This window comes from Besnoitia besnoiti, chromosome III (genome assembly GCF_002563875.1).
Source record: "Besnoitia besnoiti strain Bb-Ger1 chromosome III, whole genome shotgun sequence".
Lineage (NCBI taxonomy): Eukaryota > Apicomplexa > Conoidasida > Eucoccidiorida > Sarcocystidae > Besnoitia > Besnoitia besnoiti.
Window position 1 is genome coordinate 553913 of NC_042358.1, and position 20097 is coordinate 574009.

Below are 20097 nucleotides of genomic sequence, written 5' to 3' on the forward strand. Positions count from 1 at the left end.
AGGAGAAAGACGAGATAGATCGCGCCAAGAGGACAGAGAAATGTCTGTGCTGCAGAGGAAACGAAGAGATGCAATCTTCAGCAGCGAGAAGAGATGGCAAGCGATGGCCTCTCAATCGAGGGACAGGCAGACGAGAAGGTGAAAGCGAGGACGACCCCAAAGAGACGAACGAGCGAATCGATGATGCACCAAACAAAAGACGACAATTCAAGAGGGCAGCGCGAGGTTTGCGAGGGGAAGAAAAAAAAACAAACCGAACGAGAGAGGAGACCAAGAGACGTGAGTCATAGGAACCGGGAGGCGGGCTGCAGAGGCGTCACGGCCTCGCGTAGTGCGCCGAAAGGCAAAACGAGGCCGGAGAAGGGAAACGGTTGCTTTACAAATCGAGCTGAAAAGAAGTTTGGCGCGCGTGCAGCCCGCAGGCCGCGCGGGGGACAAGCGTACGACGAGGAGGCGGCAACAAATAGGAGACGTGGAAGTGAGAGGATTTCAACAATGGAGGCCTCCATGCATCTCGTCTACAACGCATCAGAGGCCAAATACGAAACAAGAAAAACTGAGAACGTGTTCGGCTACATGCGCGTGAAGGCGCCCTCGAGACAAAACAAAAGGAATCTACAATTGTGGATTGGGGGCAACGAGGCGGAGGAGGGGCTGAGGGCACCAGAAGAAAACCTGAAGACAGCGGAAGAAAAAACCGAGAAGGCAGCTGCGTCTGTAAGACCAAGCCCAGTTCACGGAGCGGTCATTTGCTCGTGACGAGGCCTGTGCAGCGATTCATCAGTTCTGCAAGAGTCTGCCTCCGTCAGGACGGCCGCAAGGCAACAGCCTTCAAAGACATGCAACGGGCGCAGTGCGGGAGAGTCGCAGGGCGCTTTCGCGCGGAAAACGTCAAAAAATGAGATGAACCGGACGGGCAACGCGTTCCTTTTCTATCCATCCGGGTGTCTGCTGCAGAGAACGGAACGAAAAATACAAATAAAAGACCCGAGCCGCTGCGAGAAGGGGGCGGCGGGCGAGCAAAGCAGACAGGCGCCGAGTTTCGTCCGCCTTTCTTTCGGCCTCGGCAAATATTGGAACAGGATGGCGGCACTTACGAAGGAACGCAGGGGAACTAACTCGGCGGCCAAACATTGACGCGACTGACGGCCTTGTCAGAAAACCGTGGCAGTGACTCGCGAGAACAACTTTCTCCTTTTTTCAGCGTGCATGCCGTCGCGAAAAACCGCACGCACACGCGACGCGCGTGCCGCGCTCGGCCTGAACTTTTCCAGAAACGGGAGTAGACAGGCACCCAGTCTCAACAAGAGAGCAACCCCTCAAGCTGGGAACGAGTTGATCGAACGGATAAAAAGTTCCTGGAAATCTGACAGACGGGACAGATTCACAGAGCCAGTCAGGCGAATCACATTCACGCACACATGTGGCTTGTCCGGGTACTCCTCTGTCTGAGTTTTGTCTCTGTATCATTTTGGCCAAACGTCGGAGCGGCAGGAATGGCAGTTCTCATGTGTTTTCTGGAGTAGCAGTATGTTTGATTACGCGCGGCAGCTGTCTATGTCGCGGCGTTGTTGTCGCTTTGTTTCGGCGAGGTAGACTTCAGCTGGTCGGCAGACTGAATGAGGAATGCAATTTGGGCACGTACAGAAGTCCCGACCACAGTTGGGGAAGAAGCTGTCGCGGCAAGGTAGTTTTCTCAGAGTGGCGTGTCAATCGCGGAGCTTCACGTGGAAGTATGCAGCAGGCGACTGATTTGAGCGTCCCTGGCTGCCACAGTTCCATTCCCGAACGTGCAACAGCGAAAAGCCGGCAGAGCCGCAGAAAAACCGTAGCAATGGCGTCGTAATGGTGTGCTCCGCTTCCCCGAACCATAAGCGAGGCTCAGTCAGTGCTGAAACCCTCGCAGTTGCACTTTTCCGGTATCGCGAAATCTCGGCAAATGAAACTGCGGGTCGTTGCGAGAGTCTAGCCAGTGCAGAGAAATAAGGGACGACGAAAAGTCCATACTCGTAGCTGAATGTGGATTGAGACCAAGGATTCCGGCCTGCCCGTTTGTGCGGAAAGCTAGAGGGTTTTTTTGTCACGTGACGGAATCTCAGCTCAGCAAGTGTAGGCTATAGATAGAAGAAGGCACCTCTACCACAGGCAAGCCCTTCCTCGGGTCGTTCTGGAAAGCTTTCGAGGACTGCGAGAAGCCGTTCTGTCCGTTTGTATTTTGTCACAGCTCGCAGGATCGGAACTGCCTTGTCAGGAGCGTTGATTCTCGCTCTTGAGCCGAGCTCCGTACGTTGACGGAGAAGCCTGGCTTGCCTCCAAGTCCGGGCGAGCTCCACATCTGCTCGCTAGGGGAGGGCAAACACGAAGCGCTCACGCATCTTCCAATCGCGGTCTCAAAGATGAAAGGCGGCTTCGGTTCTCAACAAACGCTTCGGGAGTGCCGTGGCACAGCCTGCAGCCGATTTCTTGCCGCCCTCATCTTCGATCTGTGGGTCGCTGTCCTGTTATCGGGGCAAATGAAAGAAGCCGTTGCCTCGGCTAATGCCGGGGCTCGCGGTAAGGACCAAGCCACGAAATGCGTCTCCACAAAGAAATGGAGGCTCGAGGAAGGCACAAGAATGGCAGGTCGCACCGCTCGACACGCTAAAGAGCGCCTCGGTGTCGAATCGAGACATTGCTTCAGAGTAACTCTGGTCGGATATCGTAGTTTGCAGCATTTGGCAATATCGATTCGCGGTTTAGTGTGAGCTTCGCACTCTGCACAGAATGTCGCGAGCGCACCACGTCACTCCCCGGATGTATTCACTCCTCTGTACTTCGATATGTGCGGCCTCTCGTCAGCGTCACTTCTACGCGGAACCGCAATTCCGTGGATCCTTTCTGCGTGCTTTAATTCCTTGCACAAGGGAACAGAGAAACGCATTCTGTCGCCTCTAGACAATGTAGGAGTCGCGCTGCGCACGCGGACTCCGTCGAAACGAAACCTGTTTGCCATCTGCACGAAACCTGCAGGGTTACTAGGACCATTTGAGTGTAAATAGAGGACGTGTAATACCATTAGAAAACACTCTACAAAAGGCCGTATAAAGTGCGATACCGAGACCTGTCCACCCCCACTGACAGCGTTTTCGAGTGCGTGCTGTATTTCCCCTTCGGTATTACTGGAAACCGGCCTCAGCTCCGCTGCCGCGTGACTGCGTGTTTCGCCGTCTCTTTGCCTCCTGTGTGTTTCGGCTTCCTGTTCGCGGCCGGTTCCGCCATCCATTTCGCTCTCAGTAGGCATTCTGCTCCCGCGGAGTCGCCGCCCTGGGGATGCCCGATCTGCGTCCTCGACGGCTCCCCCCCCGCCAGCGCTCCGCCGCGAGCCGTCTGCGCAGCCGTGGCTCTGCGAGGGCGCCACGCACTTTGTTCACCATTTCTGCGGCCCCTGCGTGGCGGATGCGCAGTGCGCACCTGGCGCATTCTGCTGCCCGTACCTGAAGGTCTGCATGACAGCCGAGACAGATGCCTGCCCCAAGCCCTTTGCGCGCTGCGAACCGCCGCTGGTCGCCGCCACCGCCCAAGACGTCGACGTGGACGCCTGGCGCGCGCAGTGCATTTTCGCGGAACTGGAAAACTGGGTACAGTGCCCGCCTCCCGGTTGGGTCTACGGAGATCCCGCGCCCACGACGTCAACCGCCACCGCGGAAACGACCGGCGACGAAACAAGCAACGTGGACGTCCCGCCTTAGCGCCACGCGCGAAACAGGTGCCGATCAAAAAACATCGGGTCGGTCTACGCAAAACAGCCGACCGGGGGGAGGGGAGGAAGCGGGCGGGGGGGGGGGGGGGGGGCGAGGGTTAGGGTGGGGGGCCGTTCTCTAGAGAGTGTGTGCCAGAAGAAACGTGAAATAGCGTCGCTGGATGCAGCATGTTCTATAATGCCTACTCGCGAGCGCGGGGGGCAGCAGAAAGCATGTGGCGCGCCGAGTGAAATCCACAGCTGTGTAGGACCCCCGAGCTGCCGCGGACTGTTGCTACAAAGGGACATATATAAACACATTTAACTGTATATGCCGCGGCGTTCCGAGCGCTGGTAGCCTTCGAACGCATCCTCAAGCTTGTTCAAAGGCCCTGACGCTATTCAGCTTCTTGTACGGGCTACGCGAGTCCTCTTCGGCCTGCGGACGCCATCCTCATCCCTGGGCCGAGAGGATAGTGATGCAGCACGCCGAATAAACAGCAAGAAGTACGGAAGCGAGCCTATCGTTCCTGATTCAGCCTTCTTCAATGGTGAGGATAGCAGCTGAGGTGCCTCCCGCCGGTGCAGGAGCGAGACGTGCCTTCGCATTGCAACTCGCCCAGGCGCGCTCTGCCGCGTGATTGGTAGGGAGGATCCCGCGCAGCTGCCGTCGCCGCGTGTGCTGCCTGCCCCGAGCTAATACCCCCCTGGGATCTTGTTTCACAGCTTCAGGACTCTACACCCTAATGCCGAATCTGTGTGAAAAATGGTGAAGCACGACCGGCAAAAGCTTGCGTGCCGACAACGCGAGAGGGAAAGTTCAACCGTTACGGCAGTGTACGACGCACAGGAGAGTAAGCCGGGGCACCAGTCCGTGAGGTGTCTGTCAACGACCCGAAAGACGGTAACGAGCCTCACCCAATGCCGAAACGACCGCGGAGAGGATGCAGTGGCGCCTTTCGCGCAATCGCGCATTGCTTTGAGGAAACCAGCGCACAGATGGCCGTGGATCAGACCAAAGACGCTGAGACACACGACGGAGGAGAGAGCGACGAGCTGAACCCCCTCAAGCCTGGCGCGCCCCCCGCTCGGACATGATCTTCTGTCCTCTCTCGTGCGCGCTCAATCTGAAACGTCCGCACGCTTTCCCCTCGCCTTGCTGTTTCCTCGCCGTTGCCTCGAAACCACGCTTATCTACACCTTGACGCAGTTCTCTCCCGAGGTCTTTTTCGGTTGTCTCTGCGCCTTCGCTTCCTTCCACTGCCTCTCGTTGTCGCAAATGCTTTTTGAAGGGACTTCTGCGCTCATGGCGCGCACGACACAGCATTTTTGCACCGCGCGTGGGCGGCATCGTCTTGCTTTTGTCGTTTGGCGCAAATCGAAACGCAGGAAAGTGCTCAAAAGAAGTTTTTTCTCCCATGAGAAAACCGAAGCCGCCTGGGCTTGGCGGAAGTCCGAGGAGAAGGCGAATGCATGATCCTCGACGCCTCGCACTCTCTTCGCAGAACGATTCTCTATCGCAGATGTAGAAGCATCATCTCGGGGTTTTCCAAGAGCTCCTTCACTCTGAGCAAAGCGAAAACGACACATCCGCACATACTGCCGATTCGCGATGAAGCTCTCTGACCACTGCTTGTTTGCGCCCTTACAATGCAGAATATTCACTTGTAAACAAAATTCAGGGTTTAGCAGGAGGAGGTCAACCATGTGGGGGGGGAGGGGGGGGGGGGCAGAGAGGCATGGAAATAAGGGTCTTCTATCGAAGATTTGCAGAGAAACGGTTTTACCTCAGGACTGAAAAAACCGACACCAATCTCTCCAGCCGCGCAGCCAAACAACAGAGCAATGTAAAGAGCATATATCTACAATTAAACGAACGGTTTGCAGCTGCATGCATCTCCCTCTGTTCTGGGAAGGCGCGACTCACACACGCGTTTTGGATTGAGCAAAGAAGCCTCCCGTGCGGCTCTCTCTCTTGCGCCGCGCTCCCGCACAGCGGCCTCGGCGTAACGCCTGCCAAGGCAGGTTTACGCGTGAAGATCCTGTCTCGAGGAAGGCTTTTCCTTACCGCTTGTTGAACCTCGCAACTGTCGCGCCGTCGCAGTGTCGGTGGTCGGCCGTGAAGGCGACGGTCATGATCTTCCTGCGCTCAACAAGGTCCTCGTCGTCGAGTGCAGCCTTTCCGCTCTTGCTCTTCACAAACCGCGGGAGATCCTGTGCCTGACCGACGCCGACGATGCAGGCCTGTCCGTCGAAAAGCAGCGCGTGCACGTACGTGCCGCTGATGACGCCGACGTTCGAGATGCTGATGGTGCCGCCCTGAAGATCCGCGGGCGAGAGCTTGTTGTCCATGGCCTGAAAAACACATACACCGCGAAAAAACGTGTACCTGATGAAGGCAAGGCCACGCCGAGAGCGCAAACTGCAGTCTCACATACCAAAGCGCCACGAGCTCACAGCTTAGTTCATGCATGCCGACAAAACATACATACATATATATGCATATTTATAGGCGCATATTTGTACATATATACATATATATAAGTATAGGTATATATATATATCGTGCATGCAACAAGCGTTGTATAGAGACACGAAAAGGCACGTATATACACGACGCTAACGTGGGACGCCTGGACGCCAGGCTTGCCCAACAATAGCCGACGGCACTGTGTGCAGAAAGTCTTAGAGAGCGATGGAGCACGGACGACGCGCGCATGCGCAGAGGATCCGACCTCTCTCTCTCCCTTCTGGGGGACATTTGGGCAACTTACGAGGCCCTGGAGTCTGTGGAGTTCCGCCTGGATTTCGAGAATGTTCAGATCCTGCACATTCTTAATGTTTGGCACGACGAGGCCGTTCGGAGTGTCCATGGCGATGGAGATGTTGTGCGAGCCGAACTGCGTGTACTGCGTGGAGAAAAGAAAAAGAGAAGATCGCACACCTGCCGCAAAATCCAAACCCTCCTTGCCACCCCAGGGCGCCTGCATGGCGAGGCGCACGCACAGCCTCCAAGCCCCCAGCCCCGCCTCTCGCGGCTACGAGCTCGCGACCTGACGCCTTCCGCAAAGTAGCCAGGGCTATGCAAGAGGCTGAAACTGCGAAAACGCGGGGGCTGAACGCCTGCCAGCGTGTCTCTTCGCAGAGCCTCCTCCGCGCCACGCTTGCTTGCCCTGGCAAAGACAGAAGCGCCGCTCAGAGCCTCTCTCTCTCCGTCTGTGCGCAGTCTGGGGAGAGATCTCGTGCTGGCTGAAGGAGAAGGAGGCCTTACAGAATCGTTTGTGTCGGCGTCGAACTTGGAGTTGAGAATCGGCGTTTCGTCGAGGGCGAGACTGACGGCCTTGATCAAGAAGGCCGTGATCGTGGGACGCGAGTTGTACTTCTTCGCCGTCTGGCTCACGAGGAACTCGCGCATCTTCACCAGATCGGTCACATCGTACTCGTCGCCAATGTTCAGCTGCGGCACCTTCACCGTGTCGTTCATGGCCTAAGCGAGACGCGCACGCAGAGTTTAAAACCGAAGTTTTGAAAACGCGAGACAAACACACGCCCCTGAGCACGCGGCGGCCGCGGGAACCTGCGCTGGAGACCGCCTCCGCATCGGGTTCAGAGAACAGAGTCAAACAGGCCGTTTCTGGCGTGTTGCAGTCAGGACTGATATCCTTTCTCCGCGACTCTATTCGGCACCTTGGTTACTCCGTGGACACTCTGTATCTGAGGTAAAAAACGATTCTCTGTATTGGACTTTGAATGACCTAAGCAAATCCCAGGCCGACGCGCAGTGGCGCGACGCGAGAGAGACTGAACACGACAGCGCAACGGGGTCGCAGCTGCGAAGAGACACGCCAGTCGAAACGCAGAGGAGCCAACGGAACTCTCCACGCATTTCTCGCTCCTCTCTCTCTCTCGCTGTAGTGGGCCCCTTTTCTCGCCCGCGTCGCACTGTCACAGCGCGCTGAACCCGCCGCCAGCGGGTCCGGCATTCTACGACCTCCACTCTCTTGGTTCACTCGATTTGAGTGATGCAACTATGGATCGCAGAGACGAAAGCTCGTTTCTTTGCTCACCTTCACCATGGCCCGTGAGAAGCCCTTGAGCTGCACTTTCGTCGTCTCGCGCTGCGGACGCTGCGGGGTGACAGGCGCTTGCGGCTGACCTGCAGAGGGAGAGAAGACATCGTCGAAGGCATTCACACGCGCAGGCGCACCATCGTCAAAATCACCGGCGAGGCGGAGGCCGGCGGGGCGTCCCGACGCCTCCGCGGCAGCTGTACGTACACCAGACGGATCCGCGGCGGCGTCGGCGTCGAACTCAGCGCGGTCTCTGCGGGCGAGTTCTTTCCTGCCGCTGCGTCCTCTCGTCTGCTGCCTCTCTCCCTCCGGCTCTCCCGGCATCTGCTGAACGTCCGCTGCGTTGCTGAGTTCGGGAATCGCCCCAGTGTCCAATTCACCTGCGCGGGCGGCTGCTGGGGTGGGGGCTGCTGCGCTCTGAGAACCTTCGAGGAATTTGATGACGTCTTCCTTCGTGATCAGCCCGTTGCGGCCGGTTCCACGGACTAGGGACAAGTCGACGCCCTTCTCCTTCGCGAAGCGGCGCGTCGCTGGCGCCGCAGACGCCGGCGCGCTGGAGGAGGGCGCGGGAGCCGACGCGCTGGAGGAGGGCGCGGGAGCCGACGCGCTGGAGGAGGGCGCGGGAGCCGACGCGCTGGAGGAGGGCGCGGGAGCCGACGCGCTGGAGGAGGGCGCAGTCTTCTGCAGAATTCCGCACAGACACACGCGTGGAAACCCTCGACGATGCGCCGCGCACACAACGCAAACGCCTGCTCCCCTATTCACGGCTAAACAGAAGGACGGATTCGTCTATAGGAGGCCGCGCAGAGAAAGGGCAGCGACAGAGCGCCGGGAAGGCGTCGCCACCTTTGTGCCGCGTCTCGGCGCGCTGCCTTCCTCGAATGTTTATTCAGACTCAAGCGGCCTGCCCCCTCCGCTGCTACCCTGCGCATCACCGCTGACCCCGTCACGTCTGCGAGGCGCGGATTCCTCTCGTGCACCGACCACGATTTTTCTCTCTCTCTCTTCCTCTTCTTTCCCTTTCTCTTCTCTGCGCCGTGTTGCTGCGTTGTCTCCCCCGAGGGAGAGGTCTGCCCCCCGCCCGCCGCTCCTTCTCTTGAGGTGCGCGTGTCTGTTCAAGCCTCACCGTTGCGGGCGGCGCGGAAGTCGACTGCGGTGTGTCGTCCTTCGCGTCTTCCTCCTCGGCGACCTCGTCTGAGCCGACAACGTCGATGTCGAGCAGCGGCGCGCCGATCCTGACCATCGCACCCTCTTTCTGGTGCAGCTTGAGAACCTTCCCCGTGAAGCGGCTGGTAATCTCCACTGCGGCTTTGTCAGACTGCACCTGGCACAAATCCTCCATCTGCAGAGAAGAGGGCACAGACCGCAGCGGGGAGAGATGAGGTCGCGGCTCATGCGGACAGACACGAGAGCTACTTATAGCTGACAGCAGCGACACATGCGCGGAGGGAGATCCCCGCGGCCGCGCCAAAGAGAAAGAAAAACGGGGGCTTCGCAAACAGGAACACCCCCCCGCCCCCCCGGCACTGTCTGCAGCGGGTCACGTGCGCCACCGCGACAGGAAGGGCGAAACACACATCCGATGAGACCAAAAGAGAAGACAAGCCGCGTAGCTACACGAAGCCCGACACAGGGGGGAACGCACATCTGAGAGAGGAGACGGCAGCTGCAGCAAGAAAAAGGCGCACGCACGAAGAGTGCGGCCGACGCGGAAAAAAGGATCGTGACAGACGGAGCGGAAGGTGGCGACCAGGAAGCTTCTTGGACGGAAGAGCCTCTCGTCAGAGGACATGCGGCAGAACAGGAACAAGGTAGTTGCAGAGGTCGGAAAAAATGGAAGAAACATACCTCTTCAACCTCGTCGCCGACTTTCTTGTGCCATTTGAGCAGCTCGACCTGAGCAATACCTGAAGGAGTCGCGGAAAATGGGGATTTCCAGAAACTGCAGGCTGGATGATCCGAGATCTGCTGCAGAAAAGACGACTTCCTGTGCTGTCCCTCTCTCCCGTCTCTTCGTTCTCTCGCATTTGAACCCGCCCCGCCTTCCACTGCCAGCGCATGCCGATCTCAGCCTCAAGCTGTAGTCGCCTCTCTTTCCTGTTCTCCCCCCAGCCTCCTCTCCTCACCTTCGCCAATATCCGCGAGCTTGAATGTCTTGACTGCGAGGACAGGGCGAGAGACGGTCAGGAAAGACCTCTGCACACGACCCGGAAACGCAAATCAGATCCAAATTAGAGAAGAAAACGCACCAGATAGGCCCACTCGCGACTCACAAAACGCGAGAGGACAGCACTAAAGCGAACAAAAGGACTCCCACAGAGATGGTAGCCGCGACAGGGAGAGTATATGGGAACGCGCAGCGGCGCAGACAGACTGAAAAGCGGCGAAGGAAAGCAAGCAAGCAGCCAGAAGCGCCGAACCGACGCACATGCAAGATATTGAATCACGCGGCTGTTTGTCAGACAAATACCCGATTCAGCAGCAAATGAAAAAGAGAGCGGAAAAGCCCGAGAGGAAGCGAGGCGTTAGAAGACGAAGCAGCGAAGAAAAGGAGGCGAGGTGGCGCGGCGCGCCAGCGGAAGGGGTAAGAAGAGGAGGCGAACACCATGGAGGCAGGAAGATGCGCAGAAACTCGAGGCAAAAGGAAGAAACGAAGTAGAAGACAGGAAAGAGGGGCATATGAGAAAGAAGAGCAGGCAGGGGCAACAGGAGAAAGTATCGAGGCACGAAGAAAACTGGCGGAGACAGCAAGATCAGAAAGACGCGGACGAAGGAGGCACGCTTCGGGTCTGTGAAGGCTGGCGACAATTCACAGCCACGCAGCATCCCGCAGAGTGAGTCGCCCTTCCCCCCCTCTCCTCCCCCCAAGCAGCAAACCCCGCCTCAGAAAGGACGTACTTTCCCACCGACGACGACAGGAACGCTCAAAGACTGCTGCGGGTGCCCGTGGCCGCGAGACGCCATTCCACACGCCGGGGCGACGGCAGAAGATGCGCGAAGAGACGCCAACGGCGCAGCGACGGAGAAGCTCGTCTTGACGGCGTGCATGGCGCCAGGTGCCCCCACGCGGGGCACAGCGGAGAGAACGAGGCGACGGCTGGCGAACATTTTGTCGGGGACCACGACGAGCGTCGGTGAAGCCGGAAAAGGGAAAGAAAGGAGAGGAGGCGCGCTTCGACGCGTTGCCGCGAGACACGGGAGACAGAGAGAAAGCCGCGGGTGGGTTCTGACTCTGGAGCGAGAAAACGGGGACTTGGGGCGTTCGAAGAAAGGGCCGAAGGAAAGAGTTACCTGGAATACGCTTCTGAGGGGTAAAAGTCGAGGAACCGCGGCTCTTTTGCGGTGGACATACACCTGAGGAAATTCAAGACTTGAGAGCGACGGAGAAAAGAAGGGGAATTTGCAGATGTTGCAGGTGAAGAACAAGGAAGAGACGAACGGGCGCCGCGCAAGAAAAGAAAACCCCGAGTAAATGTGTATATTCTTCCCGCCGGGCGTTCCCGTTGGCTGGACAAAGGACTGTGCCGGAAGTCTCGCCGAAAGACTCGGAATACGTTCCGTCGTTTAGCAAGGGAGAGAGACGGAAAGAGGAGAGCAGCAACGCAGCACTACGCGGCCCGCTTTGCCCGGCGAATAACTCGATAAAGTCGAGGAGAGAGGAAAGTAAATCACCACAGCCTAGTACTGACACCGTCGCGCCTGCGCCGAAAGCGAAGAGAATAAGACGCAAAGAGGTGACACAGTGCTGGCTAGAATCTTTCCCTCACCCCTTTTCGCTGATGTCTCCACAGGTCGCGCTCCCGTGCAACAAAAACGGGCAAAGAAGCTGCCAGATTTGGTAGCCCTGACACAACCCCGCCAAGCGGGACGCGCGGTGTACGTAGAGCCGCGCTTGTGGAAGTGGCGGCGAACCTGGAGCTACGCACCGGCATTTGGACTCAGAAAACGAGTTCAAAATACAAAACGATCAAACAGAAGACCAGTTTAGCGGCATCTTGAAGGTCATGAGCTCACAGCGGCGGAGGTCGACATCCACTCTGGCAGCAGCGGCCGCCGGAATGTACCCACGCCTCCGTGCTGTAGCCGTGGCACAGACGACGGATGTAGCTTTTGCCACACATCGGAAATAGACAATAACTCTATGGTTTTTCCCGTTTTGCTGCCGCCAGCGAGGGGCGAAGAGCCTCAGGTCTGGGAAGCCCCTTGCGAGACGCAGAGAATACGGGTTCTCTCAGATTCAGAGTCTGCGGTCAGCAGGTTGGTACGCGACATGCGGAATCCCCGGGGGAAACAGACAATACGTGGCAGATCAAGAAGAATGATGCTATACAATTGCTGTCTAAGGCGGAAGAAGAGACACACGACCAGAGGACAGCACTGGAGGCCTTTTGTGAGAGCCGTCTCCTCTGCTCGAGGCTCGGACGCACTACGTAGCCCACCGCCGCAGCACCCCTAGAAGTTGATAAGAACTCCGGATCCCGGTGCTTTGTGACGAGTGAATTTCAAGCCCCGAAAGTACAGTTTCGGGGTGCAGAGAAGCTATCTGATTCTATAAGAAACGCCATCATTGATGCCGTAGTCTGGCCACGGATCTGTATTTGCACATCTCGAGGACCGATTGCCTGTAGAGCTTTTCCCGTAGTCGAGTTTAAAAGTAGATCTTTTGTGTCGCTCTCTGGGTGAGAGTACACTTCAAGAGCTAGAGTCGCGCGGCGCGGTTGCGGGAACTACAGAAGGCCCGAGTCAAGCGTTCCCGAGGCGGGGGATGGATCGGTGGCTAGTCTCAGACCAGGCACACCAATACGTATATATATATATATATATATATACACGCGCCGCACACATACATGCATCTGTGTGCGTGCCTCTGTATTCCGTGCGCATCTGAGACGCTTTTGTACTCAGTTGTTTTTTTCTCGTTGCGATATGGAATAAAGGCACTCATAGCACCTGCCTGGGAATGTAAGATCGCGGACTTTGCGTGCTGCCGATCTGTGAACAGTAGTCTTCTTACAAGGGAGAAAGGAAGTTCCCTCACATAGGATGCGCTAGGCGCCATCTCATCTATGCAGCCGATGAAAGCCGGCCGAGCTCTCTACTTCTCTATTTTCATCGTAAAACACCTGGACGGCAGCCTCTGCCTTCTGCACCCCTGTCCGCAAAGACCGATACACTCGCGCCTAAAACCGCCCTCCGCTTTGGCAAGCACCCCCACTGCCTCCTCATCCCCCCCTATCCCAAGCTCTAAAGGACTAGAAAAAATGCTTAAAAATCGAAAAATGCGTGCTCTAGAGACCCCAGACGCGACTGTGAACGACGGAGAGTAGAGCGACCTGTTCCAGCAGGTCGTCGGCACGCTTTCGGACGGCCTGAGCTGCGGAAGTGAAGCCAACCACTTGCCTTGGCCACAGCGAAGCACTACACTGGAAAGGTTTCTCGACTTTAAAAAGAACTGGGCGCTGTTTACTCCTCCCCTTCCCCGTCCCCCCCCTACTTTCAGCAAGGGAGAGCAGGGGAGCGGGGGAGGGGGGGGGGGAGCCTGCGGCATGTGACGCGCGAGCTCAGACTTGAGCACCCTGTCCGACTCGACGCACGCGCGTAGATCTGGATAGAGACATCTGAAGCGACATTATTCATGAACCCAAACAACCGGGGTCTCCCGCGATCCTCGAAGAGCTCTCTTTCGATTCGGCGGCGTCAGTGCCGGCTGACACACGGCAGCGAGGCGTCTCCCCCTCCAGTGAAGTCACGTACGGCGAACTCGCATGTCTACTCCTGGGCGCCTCTCCGCAGCTTCGCCGAAGCAGAGGAGGGGGGTCGGGGCGGCTCAGAGAGTCTCGGAGTTTTCGATGAACGTCACGCGCGGAAAGACTGAGGTACGGCGCCGTTCCTAGAGAAGAATTCGGTACTTTTCTTTTGGAGGCACCTGGTGGAACGAGACGCGACCCTCCGCAGTGAGCGCGGCGAACACCCAGGCGTCGTCAGATGCCCACGCGACAGCTGCAACAGAGTCCTGAAGAGGAAACCGACAGGTGTCACCTCAACCTACCATTTGCGCGTTTTTCCTTGCGAAAAGCACACACCTCCAAAAGTTGAAGAACGTTGTCGCGGCGCTCGCCCGACGGGTTCCGCCGAATCGCCTACCTCGCTTCCTTCGTAGGTAGAAATGAGCTCGTGACTGGTTTCTTCGCGCTTTTCTCGCTGTCTTCCGCCGTCGCCCGCGCCCGCGTCCGCCGCGTGCGTGTCGTCTCCCTCGATGCTGCCGTTATCTCTCTTCACTCCCGAAGAACTGACGCCGCCCGCCCGTGGCGGCAAGCTCCGTCCCACCGCGAGAGGCTCCGCGTGGTGAAGCTTCACGGTACTATCCGTGCCTGAGGCGCAGCGCAAACGTGAAAGAAAACCGAAAAACTCACTTATAGGCCTCCTCCTCCGGCGCACCCTCCACGCGGTCCGCCTCACCTCCGCGCACATCCGAACCGCAGCAGAGGCGAGAGCGAGCAGTCTCTGCAGAGACGTCTCCCCATGGCCGCACAGAGGCAGAGGACGCGGAGGAAGAAACGAACACAGAGGAGAAGGCGCGGCTGCGCGGAGAAGAGACACCGCGGTCGCGAAGAGACAGCGCAGACAGAACCGGGGAGGGTTAGCGGGCTGCAGAGGCGTGCAGGGAGAGGCTTTTTTGAAACCCTCATGTCGCACACTCTCATTTCTGCTCAAACGAGTCTTTTTGGATCAGACCCCTGCAGCCGCTCGCCGCGGAGATCGTCGCGTAGTTCGCCACACTCAGCGACACGTTCGGCCGGAGTTCATTTAGTTCACCAACAGTATTTGAATAACGAGGTGATTTTTCCAAAATAAGGAGCATTCGAGTGCGAAAAAACGAGCTTTCCTGGTTCCTCGTTCGTCCTGCAGCCGCTCTTGGCAATTTTTTCGCCTTACTCGCCGTGAGCAGCAGCTGGTCGTGGAAGGCGTTGAAGGCCACTGAGGTGACCCAGTGAGAGTGGATATCTCTTAGGATCTAGGCAGAAAAACACACGTAGCCGCGCGGAAACGCCGCTCGAGACCCGCTGCGCCTAAGCCCTCGCGCCGCCCAGCACACCCGGCGCGCGGCCTTCCCTGACCTCTCTTCTCTCCGGTCGGTGCGCGCTTCAAAATTCAAAGACGTCATCTCTCTGCGTATTCAGAACTGAATCCTAAACGCTCTTGACACGCCGCGCCCGAGTGCGCAACTGCGACGCTCTCGCAGCCCCGCGTCCATCGCGCTGCTGCTGCCGCGGCTTTCTCCGCGTTGTCGCCCTCGCACTGCTGCAGTCTCACCGCGGGGTGGTGCAGCATGCGCCAGTCCCAGAAGGCCACAGATCCGTCGCTTGCGCCGGAGACCAACGAGAAGGAGAGGTTTGGGTTGGAGTCGATCGCGAGCGGCGCCGCAAAGGCCCCATGCGGGTTCACCGCGGAGGCCACGGCGCGCGTACTTGCGCGGAGATCGAAGATCTGAAGGCGCCCGCCGCTCCCATACACGCACGCGCCGCCGAGAGAGTCCTCGCGTGCGGTTACGGCCGCGACCTGAGGTGAGACATCCGCACCGACCCGCGCGCGCAGCTGATTCCCGAGAGACGAACAGGCAAATGCGCTGCCGGTCTGCGGAGCCTGCGCGGCTCGGACGTTCAGATCTAGAGGTGCAAATGCTCACGCGCGGATTCGCTGCGTCTCTTAGGCACGGATGTGCCTCCGCGCACACCGCAGCCGCGTGTCCCGCGATACGCGGAAAGCAGACAAACCATTTTCTAAAAAAGCGCCAGACACACCGTGTGAGGTTCGTTGAAGGCGAACGCGGCTGAACAGAATCGGTGCTGCGGCTCGGCCAAGATCTCGCTGACGCTCTGAAGAACGAAGAAAAACAAAAACCTGCGCATGCGGACTCGCTCGTTCGCGCTGCATGGCGGCTGCATGGGGAGGTCTGCGCCGTCGAGGGCGACGAGTCCTTCAGAACTGGAATCAAGGCGCCTCCGCTGCAACGCAGGCGATGTGAAGGGCTCCCGAAATCCGATGCAGGGACATCAAGGCCAGAGCAACCCGAGAGAGAAAACCGCTAGCGAGCAGTTTTCGGTAGCCTCACATCGTAGGACGCCTCCGTGCGCTGGAAGACCTCGAAGCAGTCGTCCATCAACACGAGCAGTTCCTCCCCCTCCCTTCCGCTCTCTTCGAAGCCGCGATCGTCGCCGCGCGGGCTCACGAGCCTGAGCTCGCCGAAGCGCAGAAACAGGGAAAAAGCGCATCAAACGCTGCAAAACGCACACGCCTATGCATGCGCATGTAGACACTTCTGCGCATGCAACATCGTAGAGCACGTCTATACGCTGAACCATATATATATATATATATATATATATATATATATATATATATATATATATACATGCATACATACATGAATAAACATACACTTATGCACACATACATATATACATACATACATGCACGCATACATACATATATACAAACATATATGCATACGTATGCAAACATGCATAGATACATGCACACATACATACATACATGCGTCCATCCATATACGCATAGATATGTATATGTATATACGTCAAGTTTGGAGCATGTCTGCTGGTGAATACCGTAATTGCCCGAGTGACGCGAAAGGCGAAGGCCTCCACATGCAGAGCCACAGATGAATATGAGACTTTTTCGTTTTGGCGATTACTTGCGGATGGGGGAGAAGCGTTTGTTAGATCCGCTGGCGAGCTCTGCGACTTGAACGGGCTGCAGCTCGGCGGGCTGCGAGGCCTCACGAACCATTTCATCTTTCTCTCCGCAGTCCAAGAGGCTCCCTGCGGGCGAAGGAAAGACTGCGGGGCTCCGCCAGAGTACGCAGCGATCCGCTGCATGCAGGGACAGAAAAAAATGAAAAATTGAGGAGCCGGAGCATGCACGAGACGCCTGAGAGAGACACACGAGACAGACACGCGGCCACAAAACGAGCAGCCTCTGCGCGGAAGCGACACTCGTACTGCCAAACGACGAGCGAGAAGCTGCGCCGTGCACCAGCCACGCATCTACATCAATGCACATGCACAATTATAGCGACATACCGATGTATAATTCTAGACTTATTATGCATGCAATACTATGTAGGAATCTATCTGTGTGTTTGTGTACCTATGTATGTATGTTTGGCTGCATGTATGAATGTAGTTTTTTGTATATATATAAATACATATATGTATCTATGTATGTACGACTAGAAGGAGAGGCGCTGGCGAGCGTTGTGCAAGAACAGCTGCAGAAACGCGACTGGATATCGATGGCAGAACGCATGAGAAGACGTCTTTTCTCGCGGATTGACTCTGAGTCGTTCGGTCTCACTGGCGAATCGCGTGCTGCGGTCAGGAAAAGCGGTGAAGAAAGCGAGCGAGCCTGTTGGGCACTTCTCTTCCTCTTCCCCCATGCCCTCGCTTGACTGCTGCTCATCCGAGGCAGCCGCGTCCGGTGCGACGGAGCTTGCAGGAAGCAGCGCCAGCGCGTGGATCTCCGGGGCGTGGCGCAGCCGCGCGCTGCACTCGACTTCGCAGGTCTCTTCCGCGTAGCCTAAAACATGCAGCTGCAGCACACGGCGCGCGAAAGAAAGCAAAGCGCAGGCACGGAGTCGCTTCTACATGCGACCGCGTACCCCCTCTCGCAGCGGGATGAGACTCCAAGAAGCAGGCCGCGAGGCCGGCACGCCGCCGCAGCCCACGCCATCGTGCCACGCGGAGGCGTCGCGCGCTCCCCTGGAGGGAAACTTTTGAGAGGCACGCACGCAGCCAGGCAGACACACAGCTGCGCGAAACCGCCCCGGGTGCAGGAGAAGCGCCTACCTGGTTGCTCTGCTGGTCAGCGGCCGTCGTTCCCGCCAAAAAAAGGTGCGGAAGGAGACTCGAAGCCGACGCCGAGCGACAGAACGACGCGTACGCGTCTGGCGACGGCAGCGCCACGAGCGTCGCTGCCGTCGGCGCGTCCAGCTCTGCGAAGAACCGGAGAAAAAAACAAGCAAAGGGAGCGCTGAAGGCGGGGAAGGGCGGTGGAGCTTCTCGTGAGGAGACGGAGGAAAAAAACGCGAAAAGAAACTCGACGAAAGAGAAAACGAAAAAAAACTTGGAGAGCGGGCCCAAGGCGCAGGCCAGACAGTTGCCCATCTGATGCAGTCGGGAAAGAGAAAAAAACTCGAACAGAAAGGAAAAGCATGCCCGCACCACGAGGTGAGAGGAGACGAAGAAGACACTGAGAAGACAGACACGGCATAAAACGCCATAAATACGCAGAAAAGTCGCAAATATCAGGCAATAAAGAGGCGGGCGAGGAGGTGGGAAGAGAACATAAGCAAGGAACGAGCCGCGTGAAGAGGAAAAGCAAGAGAGCGGAAATGAAGCAGCGAGAAGAGGGCTTACTGTAGGTACAGCACGCGACAGTGGTCGCGGAGCCATACGGGGGTTCAGATCCCGGCGATCCCGGGAGCGGAGAGAGATCCGAAGAAAGCATTCTCGTTTAATCACACAAACCATAAAAAATCTATCTTCCGGATAAAGCCAGCCTTGCACGACACGATGTCGCTGGCACCATTCTGCGCAGCGGCGCGTAAAACGCAGAGAAGGCTGCCTAACTCGAGAGGCAAGAAGAAGAGCACAGGGAGGAAAACCCAGGCAGAGGTGAGACAAGACGAACGAGAAGAGGGAGAGGGAGAAGACGGGTCTGGAAAGCCGTGGACGCACGCGGAGAAAACACGAAGATCAAGGAAGCCTGACAAAAAGGACTTGCGTGCAGAAGACGGTGGACTCGGGTCAAGTTTGAGGAAAGCTTTTCAGAAAAAAAGCGAATACGTCCATCAGAGTCGGAAAGTTCTGATCAATAACAGGAGTTCAACACTGAATGACGGTCGCTTTAGACCCCCAAGGACAACAAAACTTTCGAAGAGGAGCCTGCGCGAGGATTCTGCCTTCCTTCTGCCTTTTCTAGTCGACCAGGCATGCGAAATTAGACGAGAAAGAGCTTCTGCTTTCAATGAATCGTATTCTTTCTTTCGTCTGGGTCTCTAGGGCCCTGTCTCCTCGGCGGTGAGAGGCGGCTGCCGGCAGCAAGACACAGCAGCGACGCGCAGGGACGGAGAGAGGAAAAACCCAATTGTCAACGCTGAACGCGCAAAACAGGCGCGAGAATGACATGCCTTACCCGCAGACGCAATGAAGAGCAGCATCCGAAAGGCTTTTTTAGTGCTGCTTTCGTGTTTCCTGCTTCCTTCGTTGTCGGCAAACTCGCGCATGCGGTGCAAAAAGGTTTCGGTGTGTCTCGACGCATGCAGCACCGCGGAGAAATACCTCACTTTTCTTCCGTCATAGGCGAACCTTCCTCCTGCATCCGATTCGGGTGGATGGACAGCATCTTTCGCATAGAAGGAAACCCGGCAAAAAAACATGGCGAATCAGAAAGGCAGGGTTCTCGTCCGCATGACCAGAAGACAAGACACAGCGGTGTATGTCCCCGCTGCTTTGCGCGTGTGCGTCAGGAACCCTGACGCAGAAACTCAGCTGTTTGAGAAGCTGCGGCAGAGGAGAGCGAAGAAAAGTGATGAATGGTTGCATCACAGGAATTCGCGCTCTGCCTCGGCCTGCGTCTCGAGGCAAATACGAAACGAGCTGACTCTACGACTAGGCGAGATGTATGTACACCGTGCCGCACGCGCGGGACGAGGCGATTTCCTTTCGCTGGAACGAAGAAATGAGCAGATGTCTCAGAGAGCAGAAGCCTTCCTCCAACTGCCTCGGCGGTTGCCGCAGACGTTTTACCTCGTCCTCTCTGTGAAAGCTGCGGCAGGCCGCGCGGCGATTACCCAGAAAGTGTATCAGCCTTCGTGAAGCGGAGACGCTATGCCTTTCAGGGGAATCTCAGAGGAACAACTCGTTTCGTTCGTGTACGCCTGTAGGGGAGTCGAGAATCGCGTATCTCTCTCCTTCATGTATACATATCTATATATCAATTGCTGTATGAGGACGGATATTTGATCGTTTGGTGCACGCTACAACCAAAACACCGGACGCGAGCGAAAAGCATTTGAGTATGACGACACCAAAGATACCTATGCCTCCGTATCCACTTTCCAGGTCGCTGCAGATGTATATTTATGTATGTGCATGTGCGGACCTCATAGTATTGCATACGTAAAAATATTCCTTGATAGGAGACTTTCTTCGCTGTCAAAGCACAGTGTCTGGGCAGCGTTGAAGAGTAGCATTGCGGGGCCTTATAGTTCCTCCGGCGCCGTTCACC

The 20097-nt window shown here is 57.0% G+C and overlaps 3 protein-coding genes across 3 annotated transcripts; 1 reads left to right on the top strand and 2 right to left on the bottom strand.

Annotated features, from left to right (window-relative positions):
• Positions 1–2396: 2396 nt before the first annotated feature.
• Positions 2397–3728, top strand: BESB_043980 (uncharacterized protein; the record flags this gene model as incomplete). Its single annotated transcript, XM_029362849.1, has 2 exons — positions 2397–2553; positions 3274–3728. The coding sequence occupies 2 exons, from the start codon at positions 2397–2399 to the stop codon at positions 3726–3728; spliced, it is 612 nt and encodes a 203-aa protein (XP_029220215.1).
• A 1504-nt stretch (positions 3729–5232) lies between these two features.
• On the bottom strand, positions 5233–10896 carry BESB_043990 (2-oxo acid dehydrogenases acyltransferase (catalytic domain) domain-containing protein; the record flags this gene model as incomplete). Its single annotated transcript, XM_029362850.1, has 10 exons — positions 5233–5284; positions 5787–6073; positions 6493–6627; positions 6990–7205; positions 7786–7874; positions 8169–8395; positions 8940–9130; positions 9637–9695; positions 9915–9984; positions 10687–10896. 10 exons carry the CDS (start codon positions 10894–10896, stop codon positions 5233–5235), a joined length of 1536 nt encoding a protein of 511 aa, XP_029220216.1.
• A 2782-nt stretch (positions 10897–13678) lies between these two features.
• On the bottom strand, positions 13679–18315 carry BESB_044000 (WD domain, G-beta repeat-containing protein; the record flags this gene model as incomplete). Its single annotated transcript, XM_029362851.1, has 10 exons — positions 13679–13801; positions 13933–14159; positions 14725–14803; positions 15103–15348; positions 15591–15665; positions 15902–16022; positions 16502–16679; positions 17164–17398; positions 17655–17800; positions 18225–18315. The coding sequence occupies 10 exons, from the start codon at positions 18313–18315 to the stop codon at positions 13679–13681; spliced, it is 1521 nt and encodes a 506-aa protein (XP_029220217.1).
• Between the last annotated feature and the right edge of the window lie 1782 nt (positions 18316–20097).